The sequence below is a fragment of the Urocitellus parryii genome, chromosome 1, assembly GCF_045843805.1.
Source record: "Urocitellus parryii isolate mUroPar1 chromosome 1, mUroPar1.hap1, whole genome shotgun sequence".
In the NCBI taxonomy this organism is placed as follows: Eukaryota; Metazoa; Chordata; class Mammalia; order Rodentia; family Sciuridae; genus Urocitellus; species Urocitellus parryii.
Window position 1 is genome coordinate 259,733,027 of NC_135531.1, and position 20,704 is coordinate 259,753,730.

The 20,704-nt window shown below is 34.0% G+C and overlaps 1 protein-coding gene across 1 annotated transcript in view; it reads right to left on the reverse strand.

The window, feature by feature from the left end:
* Erbb4 (erb-b2 receptor tyrosine kinase 4) overlaps positions 1-20,704 on the reverse strand; it is a 1,044,475-nt gene that overhangs the window by 252,515 nt on the left and 771,256 nt on the right. The window contains exons 13-14 of the mRNA XM_077799365.1: positions 6,537-6,669; positions 1,274-1,367 (exon numbers count right to left, since the gene is read on the reverse strand). Coding sequence (XP_077655491.1) covers positions 1,274-1,367; positions 6,537-6,669 — 227 coding nt within the window. The remainder of the gene's footprint in view (positions 1-1,273; positions 1,368-6,536; positions 6,670-20,704) is intronic.

Below are 20,704 nucleotides of genomic sequence, written 5' to 3' on the forward strand. Positions count from 1 at the left end.
GTCCATGCCTGTTCATGGTGGAGAAGGAAAATAGCTGCATGTGCCCTTTACGTACTTACATGGAGATCATTACATATTAAATTGCCTTTTAGACTTTGGTTCTTCAAGCCAAATAACATCACTTCTTTCTCTCAGGGATCTCATTTTCCAAGTTTAATCATCCTGTAGTAGTCCTCTGAACTGTCCACGTTTTCCATATCCTTCTTTAGATGAACTTCCAGAACAGGTCATTGGGGCCTAATGGAAGTGTGGAGGGCTCAGTGATATTTTCTTTTCCTAAGCTAATTGTGTGCTAAATAAGCACTCTGGTAGAAAAATTAATACTTTTTAATTTTAAATAAATTATTATGGAGCAATGTTGAGCTTTTAGTTATACCCAAATTATTTGGTCCCCAAATTATCTACTGAGAGATGATTCAATAACAGATAAACTGGAAATTTTTCTAAAGAAGGATGAATATGACACTTTGAGATGACAAACTCATACTGATCTTATTATTAAGGAAAAGCCCAAATGATAGAAACCAAAAGGAGGTCTAAAAAATAAGTCTCATTTTCTCCCTAAAGATAACTTCAAATTATATAAATGGCACCTCATCCATGAAGACTTTCCTGATCCTATAGCTTCTCCTTGTATTCTCATAGCTCAGTTCTTCTCTCTGTCATATTGTTTATCATAATGCTTTTATTCTTTCTTCTTTTTACTATCCTTCACACTGCCATAATAGACAAGTGGGTAAATATAGAAATGAATGTGTTATACTTTTTCCCCTGAACACGACGTGAACAATCACATTTAAAAATCTCTACATTTCCTTCTTACAAATTTTTCTTCAAAGCATGGGTCAAACACCACTTCACTAGTATCTTCCTTGAAGTTCCCAACATCTAGCCCAATGATATAATTCGTTTCTCATCTTCCTATAACTCACAACTGTTTATATTACATCAATGATTAAACTTCTAGCAAATTCTCATGCAGCATTCTTCTCAACAACGTGCCATTTTCCAAGACAACTTCATGGATATACTTCTGTTTAGATACATTATCAGGGGGATAAATATTGATACCATGGTATTTTCAAATATTTTATCTCACATTTTATCTTCCTACAAAACTCTAAGCCTCTCAAAGGTGAACTATTAAACATGTTCCCCCATTGCATCCTATAGATACCTACTGAATGGATGGATAAACGATAAGACAATGATAGAACGAACATTCACACATGATACTACACAGCCAGCACACCCACAACACCTCCAGGCTTACCGGTCCATGGCATGTGAGGAGGCCATCTTCCATCTTCTCACACTGGGAGTCACACTCCACGCAGATGGAGCCATTCTCGAACTCCCGAAATTCACTGTGAAAACATCAGCTGCATGAGGAGGTGTAAGCAAACAAGCTGTCAACTTAAAAAATGAACTAACATCTGCTAAAAGTCCTATTGGCAGAGTAAATTCTTGAGTTTGTTTCTCTATGTGCCAGGAGCATCAGAAACATTTCCCTGTACATTAAGGACTAAGTTCTCCATTAGGAGAAAAGATAAACGGCAGCCAGATGGCTCTCCTTGTCCTCTATTGGATTCAATGAAAGACTCATTCTGGAAACCTCTCCTGTGAGACAGATTCTAGCCCTCTCAAAAGAAAAAAAAAAAAAAAGTAACTCTTCTGATGACACAGCAAAACGCTTTCTACCTTTTTAGATAAGGGTATGCCTGTTTGTATCCATATAAAAGTTTACTCTTGGATGAAGCTTTAATTTCTAAACTTTGAAAGAACTATTGTATTTTTCTTGTTGCTAAGTTACATGAAATGTTCCCCATCCTTGTCCTTCAAATCCCAAGAGTCTTCAATTTATTTTTGGTGAAACTTCAAAAAACGCTTTGATTTCTTTTCTCCTTTCAAAATATCTGCCTTAGAGAATTAGAAAAAAATATCTTTTATGGTGGATTTTATTTTCTTAGATTATTGATCTAATATCACAACATTTTTTTTCAGTCTCAATTCTTTTTGAAGTAATTCTTTATGGTATAAAATTTTTAAAAATAGTTTAATGGCTAAATCCTAAAACTTTCTAATTGAAATCTATTGGGATGATGGTCATCCTTCCTGCATTTATAAATTTTTTGGACTATTTGTGTATTATATGGTTATCAATACCTAAATTTTCCAAAGTCCCTTCTAAATGTTTCATTTTCATAATTGGGTATCAGTCGTCTATAATATGTTCCAACTACCTCATTCCTACTAATGTACAAGAGGTTGAAGAACTGGGTAAGGACAATTTTGAATGTTATTTAGAGTAATTAACAAAATTTGACTAATATGTGTTTATTGATTATTTCATGCCTTTTTACCCTGACCTACCATTCCAAACCACCAATTGATTAGGTGACAAATTCAAACATATTATTCCTAGAGTGATGAATTATATTTCCCAATTGCATACTTAAAGCCTTCATAAATAACAGAAGTCCAAAGGTTGAACAATGTTTTCTGTTGGTTATATTACAACTCTATCTATTCCAAGGCTGAATAATTAGTTTGGCTTTCAAAATGAATAGCATAAATAGGTGGTTTAATTATGTGTGTACATAGGCAGTTACATGCTTTTTGCATTTTAAGTATGAGATATTAGTTTGTTATAGATCAAACCTTTTATGAATTTTCTTAAATTTAAACTCTTAATTATAAAAACAAGTTTTCTTTTATATGCTTCATCAACAGGAGTGATATAAAGTATTCAACAGAGGACACATTCAGAATACAAAGATCCATATGACCTGGTATGAGGGAGTGGTTAAACTGTAAAGAAGATGAAAAACACTGTATAGTAAAATTTTATGACAGCTCAAAGCCAGGGACCAGCTAATTACTGGTTTTGGATAATAATTTCTTTGGAAATTAAATGGTTATGAAGCACATTATTTTTGTGCTACTCAAACAGAGGCCATACTTTTCTTACTCTTCTACTCCAAAACCCACTTGTCCACACAGAGAGGTGAAGAGGAAGATGCAGGTCAGAAAAATCATGAAGACAACCTGTTGCTTTTTTCTTCCACAGACTTACAATTGTGTGGCTCTCTTCTTTTCTACCTTCCTAAAGAATCCTACCCTTTACTGTTGCCACCATTGCTCTTTTCCTTCCCTGCCCCCTAGTGACTTTACTGTGACTTTGCCAGAGTTCCCCTTCCACTTGAATTTGACCTAACAAATTAGTCTGTTGAGCATGAACTTTGCGTGCTAAGTTTGTTTCACTTGTTTTTGCTGTAATACTTGTGTGTTAGCTTAACCGATTCTTTAATCACAAGTGAATGCTAGTCTTCCAAAACTAAAACTCACAATTAACAGTGATATTTCTAGGACTTAAATACTTCAACTTTTCTAAGTTTAATTTCCTAAATATCCTCTGTAAAGGAGAAACATATTGTTTCAATGAGGGGTTGTGATTTTTAAAAATAAAAATGCCTGCAAAGATTTTTAGACTGGTACAATCGTTAATGCTTCTGTGTTTATCTGAAAGTTTCAGAAGAGTTGACAGAAAGGTTTTAATTTAATTTAATTTTTTTTTTTTTTTACTTTTTTGGTAAGAGGGATTGAACCCAAGGGCATTTTACCACTGAGCTATCTCCCCAGGATTTTTATTTTTTAATTTTGACACAGGGACTTGTAAGTTGCTGAGGGTCTTCCTAAATGAGCAAGGCTGGCCTTGAATTTGCAATTCTCCTGCTTCACCCTCCTGAGTTGCTGGGATAACAGGTGTGTGCCCCTGTGTCCAGGTAGGCAGGAAAATTTTAGGTACCATTGCAATTATCTTTTTCTTTCATTCTAAATTGATTATGCATTGTAGTTAAGAAATACAGAAATACAGTGAGTTATATGACCCATATTTGAATGCTAATCAGCCAGGAATTGATTATTTTTTCTTTCTCCCTTCAAAAAAATTCTCTTTTGAGGATTTGTTCTCTTCTAATACACACACAGACACACATGCACACATTGCATGTGTGTGCATTGTGTGTGTGTGTGTGTGTGTGTGTGTGTATGCTCTCCCCATAATTTTGGTAAATGTGAATTGCATTTGATTATTTTCAGCAGTTTTTAACATGACTATTTCACTAAACCATTTAAACAGCTCAGAAAAATAGACACAAAAGGAAATTACGATAATAATTTCTATTGCTGGAACTTAAGACCTTATTCCATTGTTATTCCTATTTTTCATATAAGAAAAAAGTTTAGCCAAGTGCAATAGTGAGTGCTTGTAGATCCAGCTACTTTGGAGTCTGAGCAGGGGGATCACTTGAGACCAGGAGTTCAAGACAAGCCTGTATAACAAAATTTGGCCCCATTTCAAAAAGGAAGTGAGGAGGGAGGGAAGAAGGAAACAAATCCAAGTTTAGAATGAATAGGGTGTTTGTCAAAGGTTGAACATTTCAATTAGGAAGTAATGAAGTTAAGATTTGAATTCATTCTTCCTCAAAGGCCTTAACTACCCAGGCAACCACGCAATGTTGACAGAAACTAGCCAATGTCACAAGATGGGAAGAGGGAAAAATCCTTCATTGGACAGCCAAGATTTGAATTAATATAAATATGAAAATTAAATTGATGTAAATATGAAAAATGTTAAATTCAAAATCAATCTCTTCATCAGTGTTTAGAGACCCCGCATTTTTTTATTTCTTATTTGTTTTCCATTTACTGTTTTGTAGAATGTAGCAAATTTATATATATTATATTATATATATATATATATTATATTGTGTGTATGTATATATATACATACACACACATAAGCACATATTTATAAATTTAATATTTCTGACAAGGTTGAAATTGAAATATGTAAGAAAAACAGCATCATTCTGGAAAGAAAACAGGATAAATCAGGTGTTACTAGTTCTAGCGCTAGCTTGGTTCTTCTACAGTGTTATGATTTAGTAAGTAGTTAATTATACTGTTCCTCATTATTTATAAGATTGTTCTATTGGATAAAATGATTTCTAGAATATATTTCCTGCTTAGAACTACACATATAAATTTAATAAACACTTTAATATAACATTCACTTAGTGGAACTAATGCCTTTATGAGTCATTTTAAAGATACCAACTGCTCTACAAACAGGTATATTTCATCCAAGGTATTTTATGTACAGAAAATACATTTTCATAACAATCTTTATAAACATGAACACAATTCAATGAGACAAGTAGTACATACTTTTCAATTCACTTTCAAATTCACCAGGTTATTGTACCTCACAAAATTACAAGCTGAAATTTTCCTGAAAAGTAATTACATTCTTGGACTGGGGTTGTGGCTTAGTGGAAGAGGGCTTGCCTAGCACATGTAAGACACTGGGTTCTACCCTCAGCACCACATAAAAATAAATAAAAAAAATAAAGATACTGTGTCCATCTATAACGAAAAACTTTTAAAAAATAATTATGTTCTTATGTAATTATTTTTTAAAAATATAAGTTATTTATATTTAAAATTCTAAGCTTTATCTTTTTCTTCTAAATTTTGTGAAGTGAATATGCTTGGGTCATCTTTCAAAGAAGAAACATACCAATATCATTATAATAATATTATGATAAATAGAGTTTTATCTTGTTGATACACAAGGCAAAACTATAGTGTTATCAGGTATCATGAAAATAATTGTTAAAATGAGATCATTCATGAGGCACAAGAAGAAATGAAGAGCTTCAAAGCTGTATTTTACAAAACTGTTGAAAACATTTTCATTTGAAGAATATGGGGAAACTTGACTTAGAGAGTGCTAAGAAATGCATTACCACACCGATGAAGGACAACTATGATGCATAAAATGGTATATTATGATAAAGTGGTTTTATGAGTGTATGAAATGCCAGGCAATGTAGTATATACTAGGGTTTTATTACTAGTAATGTGATTATTGCACTACCAGAATGAATCGAAAATACTCAGTTTAAAATGTTGCTCAAGTTTTCTAGAGAGTGGCAGAACACTTTCAGAAACCTCTCCAACTAGACATTACAAAAATAGGGTTAAATAGTTGTCAATGACATAGGAACACGGACTCTTCCTAAAATGCAAATAAGTATGTAACTGGAATGGAAAAAAAAATCAAAAGTTACGCAGTGACTGTGGATGAAAAATAACTGGAAAATATCAGAAATAAAATAGATTGCTGATACCTGAAACTTTGTAAAAATCTCCCTCTTCAAAAAAATGATCTTTATTTTTCCAAACTGTGCTTTTTTGTTATAATTTATTAAAAATTATCTACCTTAGTAAACATTTCTAAAATGCACATACTATTCAATATATAAATATTTGGACTTGTTATTTGAAACAAAACCATTTTGCCCTAAAATGTGTTTGTTATCTCCCTTTTGTAGTATGAAGTCTTCTGAAAAATCCTGATGATCTCTTCACACATTTTGAAATTTTTCCATTTTCTTAAATCTTAAAAATCTGAGCTAATCAGTATCTCACTGCTGAGGAGGTAAAAAGGACAGTATGCAATTCCTTACCCATCATAGAGGTTACAGGACTCTATGCATCTCCTTCCCCTGCTGAAGCGTCGGCATGAGAGACACTGGTCTGGCCCAGGACCCCAACAGCCATCGTTGGAACATAGATGATTGCATACCATTCCTTCAGCAGCTGCAAAGCACACCAAAATCAAGGGTAAATAAAGCAAAAAAGTGTCAAAACTTACAGTATTCCTAAGATTGTTTAAATGGTTTTAAAGACATTGGCTTCTTAAAGGAGATCTGCATCAGATAACTTTGCCTTATCTCCAATCCCCATGCCCCAGCCTATCCCCACTTACTCCATATTGCAGAGGTCTACTCACTAATGTTTGAACAGCAATGTTGTATTTTTCATAAAATACAAAACTGAGCAAAACACAGGCATCTATTTGAATTCTAGAGGGAAGAGAGGTGATGGTTCCAAGGTAAGGACTAGACCAAGAACATTCCCAGTCCAACGGTTGGCTCCACTAAGAAAATAAGTATTTATGCTTCAATTGTATCAGATAACATCACACACACACACAAAAAGAAAGATATTGTCTTAAAAAAATACTTAAACAAGAAGAGAGAAAAAAAATGAAAAACACACACAGAGCGTAAGCGGGGGAGGAAAGAATAGAACTAAAATACAAGATTTTATGACTATATCAACCTTGATATTAGTACATGCAAAAAATAATTTTAAAAGAATATTCAAAATTGCAGGCTTACCCATGAGGAGGTATAGAGTTTAAAATACAAACAGGGGTTTTTAATCTTATGTCTTTTTTATCATGGGAGACGTGCCAAAGATTTTTGGAGCTATGTTTTAAAATTGCAGTTAAGGCTGTCCATTTCTGTTCTCCTTTATACTGAACGGCATTTATTCAGTATATTATTATCTGTATCGTGTAACATAATTTTGTTGAAGGGCCACTATATGCTGAATAAGAAGTGCCCATAAAGATTTCAAATTCTATTCTGGGTACCTGAAAAGTGATTTTAGGCATCAGAAACACAAGTGCATACGGTTTTTATGAAATGTTATGAATTCTCACGAAGATAAAAACATTGAAATAAAGATCTTTCCATTGATTACCGATTTTATTTATCATAGGCTGTAAGGTTTCATAGCAAAAGTCATTTGTGAAGTAAAATAGAAAAAAATACTATCTTAAACAAAAAGAAATTAAACAAGTAAAAAAAAATGAACTATGCATTCAAAGAAGGTAAGAAGAGGAGAAAATAATAGAACTAAATGGCACCTGAACATGTTAATGTAACATAACCAGGGGACCATATCCTGGAAACTGTGAAAGTGAGCTGTTCTAATGTACTCTTGAGAGCATACTGCTTCCACCTTGGATGCTGACAAGGTTTTAAAATAATGAAATAAATTTCCTAGTTCCTACTTTCTTTGTCTAATATCATGGGGGCTAAAGAAGTGCCCATGTTAAATAGTGTAAAATATTTTCTTAAGGCTGATAGACATATCAATAAGACATTTTACTTTATAACTGCTTACATGAATAATCTCTGCCAGTATAGTTTAAGATAGGAGAAAAAAAAAATATATATATATATACACACACACACACACTTTAAGATAGGAATATATATATATATATATACATATATATATATATATATATATATTTATATTTCTTTATAAAGCAGTTTTAGTTTTACTGAGTTATATATGACATGATACATTGCTCATGTATAAAATGTACAATTTGATAAGTTTTGTCATGTGTATATACTTATGAAATGTATACATAGTAAGGATAATAAATGTATCCAATACCTCCCAAAGATTTGTTATGATGTATGTAATCTCTCCCTTTTGTCCCATCCCCCTCAGACAACCAGGGGTTTAGTTTCTGTTACCATATACTATTTGTGTTTCATAGAATTTTACATAATATAATATGTATCTCTTCTTATATAGTTTTTTCCCTCCCATGATTTTTGAAGATTCATCCATGTTGTGTGTATCAATACTTCATTCATTTTTTATTGAGTATATTCCATTGAACATATCATTTTTTTTCAAATCCATTTACCTATTGACAGACATTTAGACTGTTTTCCATTTTGGTCTATTAAAAATAAGCTACTACTAAAGACAAGAAGGCGCAACATGGAGGAGATAACTTCATTGAATCCTGCGGCTACAGGTGTGTAATCCCCTAGCCTTCCCTCTCCACACATCGGGGAAACCTTAAGGGCCCCTCCCAGCTCTCCCGTAAGGGCCCCTCCCAGCTCTCCTGTGAGCGCGGTAGCCAGACCGAGGGAATTAGAGGTGGCAAGGGACCCGCGACGCGGAACTACCACTCCCACCAGAGCTGACAGCTGAGGTGCACCAGCTACCGGGGGCGTGGCTACCGGAGGGCAAGTAAAATTCGCTGAGGATTCTCAGCCCTAAGCTCCACAAACTTAGGGTCTGAGGGACAGGCAATCTGGGAGAGTGTGCCCAATCGTCCATGAAAACAGGGCTCCCGGGAGCAGCAGACCTGGCGTGTACCCAGTATTGTGGTGAGCGGCACCCGTGAGAGGGGCCTGGCTAGAGGAAAAGTGGGGAAGTGACTAGACACAAGAGGAGGCCCTAGGCACTCAGGATTGGAGACTCGCCCAGTCTGGGAGGAGGACCTGCTGCACATTGATTGGTTCCCGCGTATTGACAGGAGAAACTTGGCCTGGTGGGCACAGCGCCACCTACTGGAAGAGAAGTTAATCAAAATCTAAGACTGCATTTATTAGTGTTTTTTTTTTTTTCTTTTTTCTTTTCTCTCTTTTTTTTTTGATTTTGATTTGGGGTTTTCTTTCATTTTCATTTTTCGTTCTTGTTTTTTAAATTTTTTTTTTTTTACAATTTAAAAAAATTTTTTTTTCTTCCAATTTTAATTTTAATTTTTGTTTTATTCTTTTTTTATAATTTTTTTTCTTTTTCTTTTTTTATTTCCTATTTTTTTCTTCTTTTGTCTTTTCATTTCTTTTCAATTATCTTATCCCCCCTTCCTTGAATTCTACCTGCTTACTCTCATTCTCTTTAGTGACTTCTTCCCTTCCCTTCTAATACCTTTCCTCCCAAGCATCAAATAAATTTATAGGAGTAAACAGTAACTCAGCAGTCAAACAGAACAAGAAGTAACATGAGCAGCTTCAAAAAGCAAGGAAGAAAAGGAGTACAAACAATGCAGGACAGCCTAAATATTCAGGAGGACCTAGAGTCATCGGAAAAATGTTCATATAAAGAACTCAAGGAACACCTTAGACAGATGGAATGGAACCTTAAAGAGGATACGAGACAGCAAATTCAAGCAGCAAAAGAACACATTGAGAATGAGTTACATAAACAGATAAAAGAAGAAGTTAAGCATCTTTATCAGGAGATAGAGATTATAAAAAATAATCAAACAATAATTCTAGAAATGAAGGAAACGATAAACCAAATTAAAAACTCAATTGAGAGTATCACTAACAGAGTGGAGCAAGTAGAAGCCAGAACGTCAGATACTGAAGACAAAATACATCATCTTGAAAAGAGTCTAGCCAACTCAGAAAGGCTGGTAAAAAATCACGAGAAAAACATCCAAGAGTTATGGGATAACATAAAAAAACCAAATTTACGAGTCATCGGGATAGAAGAAGGTACAGAGATTCAAACCAAGGGAATGAGTAACCTGCTGAATGAAATAATTACAGAAAACTTTCCAGAAATAAAAAAGGAAACAGATATACAAATTGAAGATGCATTCAGGACACCGAGCACACAAAATCACAGTAGACCAACGCCAAGACACATTGTTATGAAGATATCCAATATACAGAACAAAGAGAAAATATTAAAAGCTACAAGAGAAAAGAGACAAATTACATTCAGGGGTAAACCAATAAGATTAACAACAGATTTTTCATCACAGACACTGAAAGCAAGAAGGTCATGGAACAATGTATTTCAAACACTGAAAGACAATGGATGCCAACCAAGAATTCTGTATCCAGCAAAATTAAGCTTCAGGTATGACAACGAAATAAAAATCTTTCATGATAAACAAAAGTTAAAAGAATTTGCAGCCAGAAAACCAGCATTGCAAAGCATTTTGAGCAAAACACTACATGAGGAAGAAATGAAAAACAATAACCAAAACCATCAGAGGGAAGTGCCTCAGTAAAGACAGAGGGTGAGGGGAAAGATAATCATGGAGAAACAAACTAAAATTTTTTAAAAAAGGATAAATAATCAAACATGGATGGAAGTACAAACCATATATCAATAGTAACTCTGAATGTTAATGGCTTAAACTCTCCAATAAAGCGACATAGGCTGGTATCATGGATTAAAAAAACAAATCCAACAATATGCTGCCTCCAGGAGACACATCTGATTGGAAAAGACATACACAGGCTGAAGGTGAAAGGATGGGAAAAAATATACCACGCACACGGTCCTCGTAAGCAAGCAGGGGTGGCCATCCTCATATCGAATAAAATCGACTTCAAGACTAAGTTAATCAAAAGGGATAAAGAAGGACACTATATACTGTTAAAAGGAACCATTCACCAACAAGACATAACAATTATCAATATTTATGCACCAAATAATGGCGCTGCGATATTCATAAAACAAATTCTCCTCAAGTTCAGGAATCAAATAGACGAAAACACAATAATTATGGGTGACTTCAACACACCTCTCTCACCATTGGACAGATCCTCCAAACAAAAGTTGAATAAAGAAACTATAGAACTCAATACCACAATCAATAACCTAGACTTAACTGACATTTATAGAATATATCAACCATCATCAAATGGATATACTTTTTTCTCAGCAGCACATGGATCCTTCTCAAAAATAGACCATATATTATGCCATAGGGCAACCCTCAGTAAATATAAAGGGGTGGAGATAATACCATGCATTTTATCTGATCATAATGGAATGAAACTGGAAATCAATGATAAAAGAAGGAAGGAAAAATCCTGCATCACATGGAAAATGAACAATATGTTACTGAATGATCAATGGGTTACAGAAGACATAAAGGAGGAAATCAAAAAATTCTTAGAGATAAATGAAAATACAGACACAACATATCGGAATCTATGGGACACAATGAAAGCAGTTTTAAGAGGAAAATTCATCGCCTGGTGGTCATTCCTCAAAAAAAGAAAAAAACAACAAATAAATGAGCTCACACTTCATCTCAAAGCCCTAGAAAAGGAAGAGCAAAACAACAGCAAATGTAACAGAAGGCAAGAAATAATTAAAATCAGAGCGGAAATCAATGAAATTGAAACAAAAGAAACTATTGAAAAAATTAACAAAACTAAAAGTTGGTTCTTCGAAAAAATAAATAAGATCGACAGACCTTTAGCCATGCTAACAAAGAGAAGAAGAGAGAAAACTCAAATTACTAACATACGGGATGAAAAAGGCAATATCACAACAGATGCTACAGAAATACAGAAGACAATTAGAAATTATTTTGAAAACCTATATTCCAATAAAATAGAAGATAGTGAAGACATCGATAAATTTCTTAAGTCATATGATTTGCCCAGACTGAGTCAGGAGGATACACACAATTTGAACAGACCAATATCAATGGATGAAATTGAAGAAGCCATCAAAAGACTACCAACCAAGAAAAGCCCAGGACCAGATGGGTATACAGCGGAGTTTTACAAAACCTTTAAAGAAGAATTAATACCAATACTTTTCAAGTTATTTCAGGAAATAGAAAAAGAGGGAGCTCTTCCAAATTCATTCTATGAGGCCAACATCACCCTGATTCCGAAACCAGACAAAGACACCTCAAAGAAAGAAAACTACAGACCAATATCTCTAATGAACCTAGATGCAAAAATCCTCAATAAAATTCTGGCAAATCGAATACAAAAACACATCAAAAAAATTGTGCACCATGATCAAGTAGGATTCATCCCTGGGATGCAAGGATGGTTCAATATACGTAAATCAATAAATATTATTCACCACATCAATAGACTTAAAGATAAGAACCATATGATCGTCTCGATAGACGCAGAGAAAGCATTCGACAAAGTACAGCACCCCTTTATGTTCAAAACATTAGAAAAACTAGGGATAACAGGAACTTACCTTGACATTGTTAAAGCCATCTATGCTAAGCCTCAGGCTAGCATCATTCTGAATGGACAAAAGTTAAAGGCATTCCCTCTAAAATCTGGAACAAGACAGGGATGCCCTCTATCACCACTTCTATTCAATATAGTTCTCGAAACACTGGCCAGAGCAATTAGACAAAGGAAATTAAAGGCATAACAATAGGAAAAGAAGAACTTAAATTATCACTATTTGCAGATGACATGATTCTATACCTAGAAGACCCAAAAGGATCTACAAAGAAACTACTAGAACTAATAAATGAATTCAGCAAAGTGGCAGGATATAAAATCAACACGCACAAATCAAAGGCATTTCTGTATACCAGCGACAAAACTTCTGAAACGGAAATGAGGAAAAGCACTCTATTCACAATATCCTCAAAAAAAATAAAATACTTGGGAATCAACCTAACAAAAGAGGTGAAAGATTTATACAATGAAAACTACAGAACCCTAAAGAGAGAAGTAGAAGAAGACCTTAGAAGATGGAAAAATATACCCTGTTCATGGATAGGCCGAACTAACATTATCAAAATGGCGATATTACCAAAAGTTCTCTATAGGTTTAATGCAATGCCAATCAAAATCCCAACGGCATTTCTTGAAGAAATAGATAAAGCAATCATGAAATTCATATGGAAAAATAAAAGACCCAGAATAGCAAAAGCAATTCTAAGCAGGAAGTGTGAATCAGGTGGTATAGCGATACCAGATTTCAAACTATATTACAGAGCAATAGTGACCAAAACAGCATGGTACAGGTACCAAAACAGGCGGGTGGACCAATGGTATAGAATAGAGGACACAGAGACTAATCCACAAAGTTACAACTATCTTATATTTGATAAAGGGGCTAAATGCATGCAATGGAGGAAGGATAGCATCTTCAACAAATGGTGTTGGGAAAACTGGAAATCCATATGCAACAAAATGAAACTGAATCCCTTTCTCTCGCCATGCACAAAAGTTAACTCAAAATGGATCAAGGAGCTTGATATCAAATCAGAGACTCTTTGCCTGATAGAAGAAAAAGTTGGCTATGATTTACATATTGTGGGGTCGGGCTCCAAATTCCTTAATAGGACACCCATAGCACAAGAGTTAATAACAAGAATCAACAAATGGGACTTACTTAAACTAAAAAGTTTTTTCTCAGCAAGAGAAACAATAAGAGAGGTAAATAGGGAGCCTACATCCTGGGAACAAATTTTTACTCCTCACACTTCAGATAGAGCCCTAATATCCAGAGTATACAAAGAACTCAAAAAATTAGACAATAAGATAGCAAATAACCCAATCAACAAATGGGCCAAGGATCTGAACAGACACTTCTCAGAGGAGGATATACAATCAATCAACAAGTACATGAAAAAATGCTCACCATCGCTAGCAGTCAGAGAAATGCAAATCAAAACCACCCTAAGATACCATCTCACTCCAGTAAGATTGGCAGCCACTATGAAGTCAAACAACAACAAGTGCTGGCGAGGATGTGGAGAAAAGGGTACTCTTGTACATTGCTGGTGGGACTGCAAATTGGTGCGGCCAATTTGGAAAGCAGTTTGGAGATTCCTGGGAAAGCTGGGAATGGAACCACCATTTGACCCTGCTATTGCCCTTCTCGGACTATTCCCTGAAGACCTTAAAAGAGCATGCTACAGGGATGCTGCCACATCGATGTTCATAGCAGCACAATTCACAATAGCTAGACTGTGGAACCAACCCAGAGGCCCTTCAATAGATGAATGGATAAAAAAAATGTGGCATCTATACACAATGGAGTACTATGCAGCAATAAAAAATGACAAAATCATAGAATTTGCAGGGAAATGGATGGCACTAGAGCAGATTATGCTTAGTGAAGCTAGTCAATCCCTAAAAAACAAATACCAAATGTCTTCTTTGATATAATGAGAGCAACTATGAACAGAGCAGGGAGGAAGAGCAGGAAGAAAAGATTAACATTAAACAGAGACATGAGATGGGAGGGAAAGGGAGAGAAAAGGGAAATTGCATGGAAATGAAGGGAGACCCTCATTGCTATACAATATTACATATAAGAGGTTGTGAGGGGAATGGGAAAATTAACAAGGAGAGAAATGAATTACAATAGATGGGGTAGAGAGAGAAGATGGGAGGGGAGGGGAGGGGGGATAGTAGGGGATAGGAAAAGTAGCAGAATACAACAATTACTAATTGGGCATTATGTAAAATTGTGGATGTGTAACCGACGTGATTCTGCAATCTGCATTTGGGGTAAAATTGGGAGTTCATAAGCCACTTCAATCTAATGTATGAAATATGATATGTCATGAGCTTTGTAATGTTGTGAACAACCAATAAAAAAAAAAAAAAAAAAAAAGCTACTATAGGGCTGGGGTTGTGATTTAGTGGTAGAGCGCTTGCTTAGCACATGTGAGGCACTGGGTTCCATCCTCAGCACCATATAACAAAATAAATAAATAAAATAAAGGTATTGTGTACATCTATAACTAAACATACTTTTAAAAAATAAGTTACTATAAATATATATATATAAGGTATGGATACCCACATTCATTTCTATTGGGTAAATATTCAGAAATAGTATGGTTGAATAATATGGTAGATATGGGGTTAACTTTTATGAAACTGTGAAATTGTCTCTCAAAGTAGTTGCACCAATTTACATTCCCACCAACCATGAACACAACTGGAGAGCTGAAGTTCTCCCATGTCTTTGTTAATACTTGATATGATCACTGTTTTAATCCACTCTTCCTTTATTGGCATGCAATAGTTTATCGTGGCAATTTTTATTTACATTTACCCATGATTAAAGATGTTGAAATAATTAAAGTAAAAAAAATACATTAGTTTTAAAAAATTAAAAGATTTTGAGCATCTTTTAACGTATTTATTTGCTATTCATATATCTTGTTTGGTGAAGTGATACCAAATCTTCATTTTTGATATTATATTGATTTCTTATTTCCTGGTATTGAGAGGTTTTTTATTTTATAAGTACTTTCTTCTGATTTTAGCTTTTTCTTTTCACTATTTTAATACTGTCTTTTAGAAGTTTTAAATTTTGATGAAGTACAAGTTATCAATTTTATCTCTATAAATCATGCTTTTCATATCATGTCTAAAAAGTTTTAAATATGCCTAACCTAGGGTCTTGGTATTTTTTTCTGATGTTTTATTTTATAATGTTCTTGTTTTGGGTCTTACAAATATGTATATGATCCACTTGGAGTTAATTTTTGTTCACGGTAGTATAGCAGTCAAGGTTCTCCAGAAAGAAATAAAAACAATATAATATAACAAATTATATATATTTATATAAAATAACTGTAGATCGTTCTGTTCCTATTGATTTATTTATCTCCAATGGCACATAAATATTTTTCATCTTGTCAATTTTAATTAAGCCACAACCCCAACCCTGTAGTAACTTATTTTTAATAGACCAAAATGGAAAACAGTCTAAATATCTGTCAATAGGTAAATGGATTTGAAAAAAATTGATATGTTCAATGGAATATACTCAATAAAAACAAATGAAGTATTGATACACAGAACATGGATGAATCATCAAAAACCATGGGGAGGGAAAGAAACTATATAAGAAGATATCTACATATATAGATATAGATATAGATAGATAGATATAGATATATAAAATAACTGTGTGAGCCGATCTCTTATTTTATATCAAAACTGGTAAGTAGCACTATCTGCCATCTGCAAACTGGGGTCACATGGAAGCCAGGGATGTAGTTCCAGTTTGAGTCTGAAACCCAGAGATACAACAACAACGATGTAAGTTTGGGTCCAAGTCCAAAGGGCTAGGAACTAGGAGCACTTACTATAAAAGTCCCAATCCAAGAAGGTTAACATTCTACCCAAGCAGTCAAAGAGTGAATTCTTCCTCCCTGTACCATTTTTCATTATATGCAGGCCCTTAATGGACTGGATGATGTCTACTCATATTAAGGAGGGCAATCTGTTTCACTAAATTTATCAACTGAGATGCTAATTTCATCCAGAAACATTCTCATAGACACACCCAGAAATAATGTTTAACTAATCTAGGCATCTCATGCCTCAGTTAAACTGACAAAATTTACTATCACACCTACTTAGTAAGAATCTATTCCTTTTCTTTATATGGATATTCAATATTTTCAGCACTATTTGTTTAAGAAATTATCCTTTCTTTTCCAAATGCAAATGTAAATGTAACTTTGCATATTTGTGAAAAATTAATTGTCCCTGTAGTGTGGATTGATTTCTCGTTCTGTTCCTATTAATCTATTTATCTCCAATGGTACATAAATATTTTTCATCTTGTCAAATTTAATCCATTTGTGTTTTTATGTTTGAAGCTTATGCTGTGAAAGTAATATGTAATAATGTATCTCACTTTTTACATTCAATCTGTCAATTTCTGTCTTTTAAATAGGAGTTAGACCGATTTGGTATAATTATTGTTATAATATATTAATTAATGTTGAGTCATTCATCTTGCTTTTTTTTCTGTTTATTTAATTTGTTCTCTTTCCCTTTCTCTTATGTTTCTGCTACATTTTTTATTAACTGAATTTTTATGATTTCATTTTTTCTTCCCTTTCTTTTTTAAGGCATCTGTGTACATAACTTTTGATGTGCAATTTAATCTCTTGGGCTTGTAATATACACATTTTTAATTGCACTTTTTTATTCTGAGATAATTCCTGTGCAGTTGTAAGTAACAACACAGAGAGATTCCTTGGTACCTTTACTCAGTTTAACCTAATGATACGATCTTGCAAAACTGTAGTACAATAACACAACCAGGTTGTTGATGTTGATATTGTCAAACTACAGAAGAGATTCCCTCCACACCAAGAATCGCTACTGCTGCACGTTTATCTCTACAATGCCTTGTCTCCTATCTTCACTTCTACCTCATCCCCTCAACCTCTCTGAATTTTATAATTTGGTCATTTAAAAATATTGATAAATGGAACCATGCAGTATGTAACTTTTAAGGATTGGAATTCTTTTCACTCAGACATCTCCAGAGATTCTCCAGGATGTTCTGTATGTTAGTATCATGTTCCTGTTTTACTGCTAGTAGTATTCCATGGTCTGGATCACCACACTTTATTTAACCATCCATCTGTGGAAGGACACTTGAGTCATTTCCAGTTTACAGGTATTAAAAATAGTGTTGATACAAACATTAGTATATAGGCCATGGTGTGAGTATGATTTTAATTCTTCCTGAAATGCTCAATTCCTAGTCACATGGTAGAAGTGTTTCAGTTATTATTATTATATTTTATAATGAGTATAATAAATTGTTTTCTAGAGTGGCTGTACCATTTTACATTCCAATTGGCAAGGTGTACATTATTGCATTTTTCTGTATCTTCTCTGGCATCTGACTTTATCACTGTTTGTTTTAGCTATTCTGATATCTATGGTACTATTTATCATGGTTTTGTAATAAGGATTTAGCCTCCAAAGTCCAATGGTGGCTAAAAGTAGAGTTAAAGTCTTGGTTGGCATCTCTGCCTCCATTTTTTATCTATCTTCTTTGCTCCCAGTCACCTTGGATTCTAGGAACAAGGTCTGATCTGATACACATCTTGTGAGAGGGGAAGCTACCCTCCAGGCAACAGGAATTTTCTTATCTAGGACAAGGCCCCTCCTGCAATTCTTAGACAATGATGCACAGACTACCTCAGATTAAGATCACCTTCATGGGCAGCTAGGAAAAGTCCCCAGGTACATAAACCCCCCAACCCTTGTCCTGATTTCCCTTTCTATAAAATCTCAGAATCTCAAACACAGGGCTAAGGACATGGGTCTCCTTGACTTTCTGGTACAGCTACACTGATGAAAGTTCCTTCATGCTTTTCACCATTACCTTTTCTGTTTGTTTTTTGAGGTGAGCGGCTTGACCTGATCTTTTGGATTCTCAGAGTCGAGCCTCCAGTCTAGGACTGTGGTATCAGCCTTCTTCTGAATTTCCAGGGAACTGGGAATAATGCTGAACATCATTACATATGCTTATTTTCTTTCTGTCCAAAATCTTGGAGAATCTCTCTTCATGTGCTTGTCCATTTAAGATCTTTTTGTTGTTGTTATGGTCTATCTGCCATATATTCATGTATATCTATCTGATAACAAAATCTTTTCTCCTAATCTGTAAGCTTAGACTTTCATCCTTTACTAGGACAATTTTCAGAGAAAATGTTTTCATTTTGATGAGTGTAAATTTATTAAATTTCCTTACCAGAGGGTGCTCTCCTTTACCTAGCTCTAGATCCTAAATAATTTCTCCTTTTTTAAATTTATTTTTCTCCTTCATGGTACTAAGGATCTGTGCCAGGCTTCTCACATGCTAGGCAAGCTCTCTACAAATAAACTATATCTATAGTTATTTCTTTTTTATTATTATGAAAGATTTATAGCTTTATATTTTACATTTAAGTTCATGGCCCATAGTTTGCTAATGTATACATAAGGTGTCAAAATCAGGGTAAGATTTATTTTTTGGCCCATGGGAAGTCACTTGTTCCAGAGTCATTTTTTTCTAAAGACTTTCTTTTCTTCTGTTGAATTATTTTTACACTTTCATCAGAAATCAACATATATTTTTCAATTGTGGTTAGTTTGTATGTTCTCTGTTTTTTCATTGATTTATGTGTGTCTCTCCCTTTACCAGTATCACAAAGGTTTAATTACTGTAGCTATGTAATATGGTGAAAGTATGTAAACTAAATGTCTCCACTTGATTTTATTTTTTTCCAAATTCATTTCATCTAGTTTAACATGTTTTCCTTTCCCTATAATTTTATGATAATCTTGTCTCTCTTAAAATCCTTACTTGATTTTTAGAGAAGTTGCCCTAAACCTTCGTATTGGTTTGTGGAGAATTGACATCTTTATGATTTGAGTCTTCTAATCCAAGAAGGCAGTATGCTTCTTCAGATGCTTCAATCTTTTCATATTTCTTTCAACAATATTAGGAAGTTTTTAGCATGCAAGACCCAGACATATTTTGTTTTTATACCAAATTATTTCAAATTTTAGTGTGATAATATTATAGTTCTGATTTCTGTGTCTACATATTAATTGCTAGTATTAAAATACAAGATAATTTTCTATACTTTATCTTGTATCTGGTGATCATAACAAATTCATTTATTTATTTTATGGCTTCCTTGGAAATTTTTATGTGGACAATCATGCCATCTATGAACAGGGGCAGTTTTATTTAGTCCTTTTTGATGTTTATGCTTTCTTTCCTTATGGTGCCTTCTAGAACATCCAATTCTTTGTTGAGTGAATGATGAGAGATGACATTCTTATTTTGTTCCAGTCTATCGTAAAGCATTCAGTCTTCCATCATTAAGCACAAGGTTAGCTTCCAGAGTTTTATAGATGGTTTTCCCAAGCTGAGAAATTTCACCTGCATTTATATTTTTTTTTGAGATTTTTTGTTAAAATAGAAATGAATGTTATGGTTTTCACACTTTGATATCACTGGCAATATATTTCTTCCTCATTGTCAATTATATATATTATATATATTTGTATATTATTATATTATATAATATATATTATATTATTTGATTTTTCAAATATTGACTCAGCCTCATATCCATGAAATAAATCCAGTTGGTTATGCTGAATAATTCTTTTAAATTATTATTGACTAGTACAGCTGCTTTGTCATGGACTTTCTCCTATATATATTTTTGAGAGATACATTGGTCTTTAGTTTTCTCCTTCTCTTTTCCCTTCTCCTTATTCCTCTTCTCATTGCTATTTTTCATTCATGTATGGATCCTAATCTTCAAAATGATCATCCAAAGTAGTAATGGTGGGATCCATTTTATATATGGGCACAGCCACAGAAATCTCAGCTGCCCTAGACCACAAGAGCCAGGCTTAACCCTAATCCTGCCTGGTCCATTTCCACCCAGTTGGAATAAATGCTCAGCTCTGTACTTCAACTTCTCTGACACCATTTATGATGAGGTGCTCCT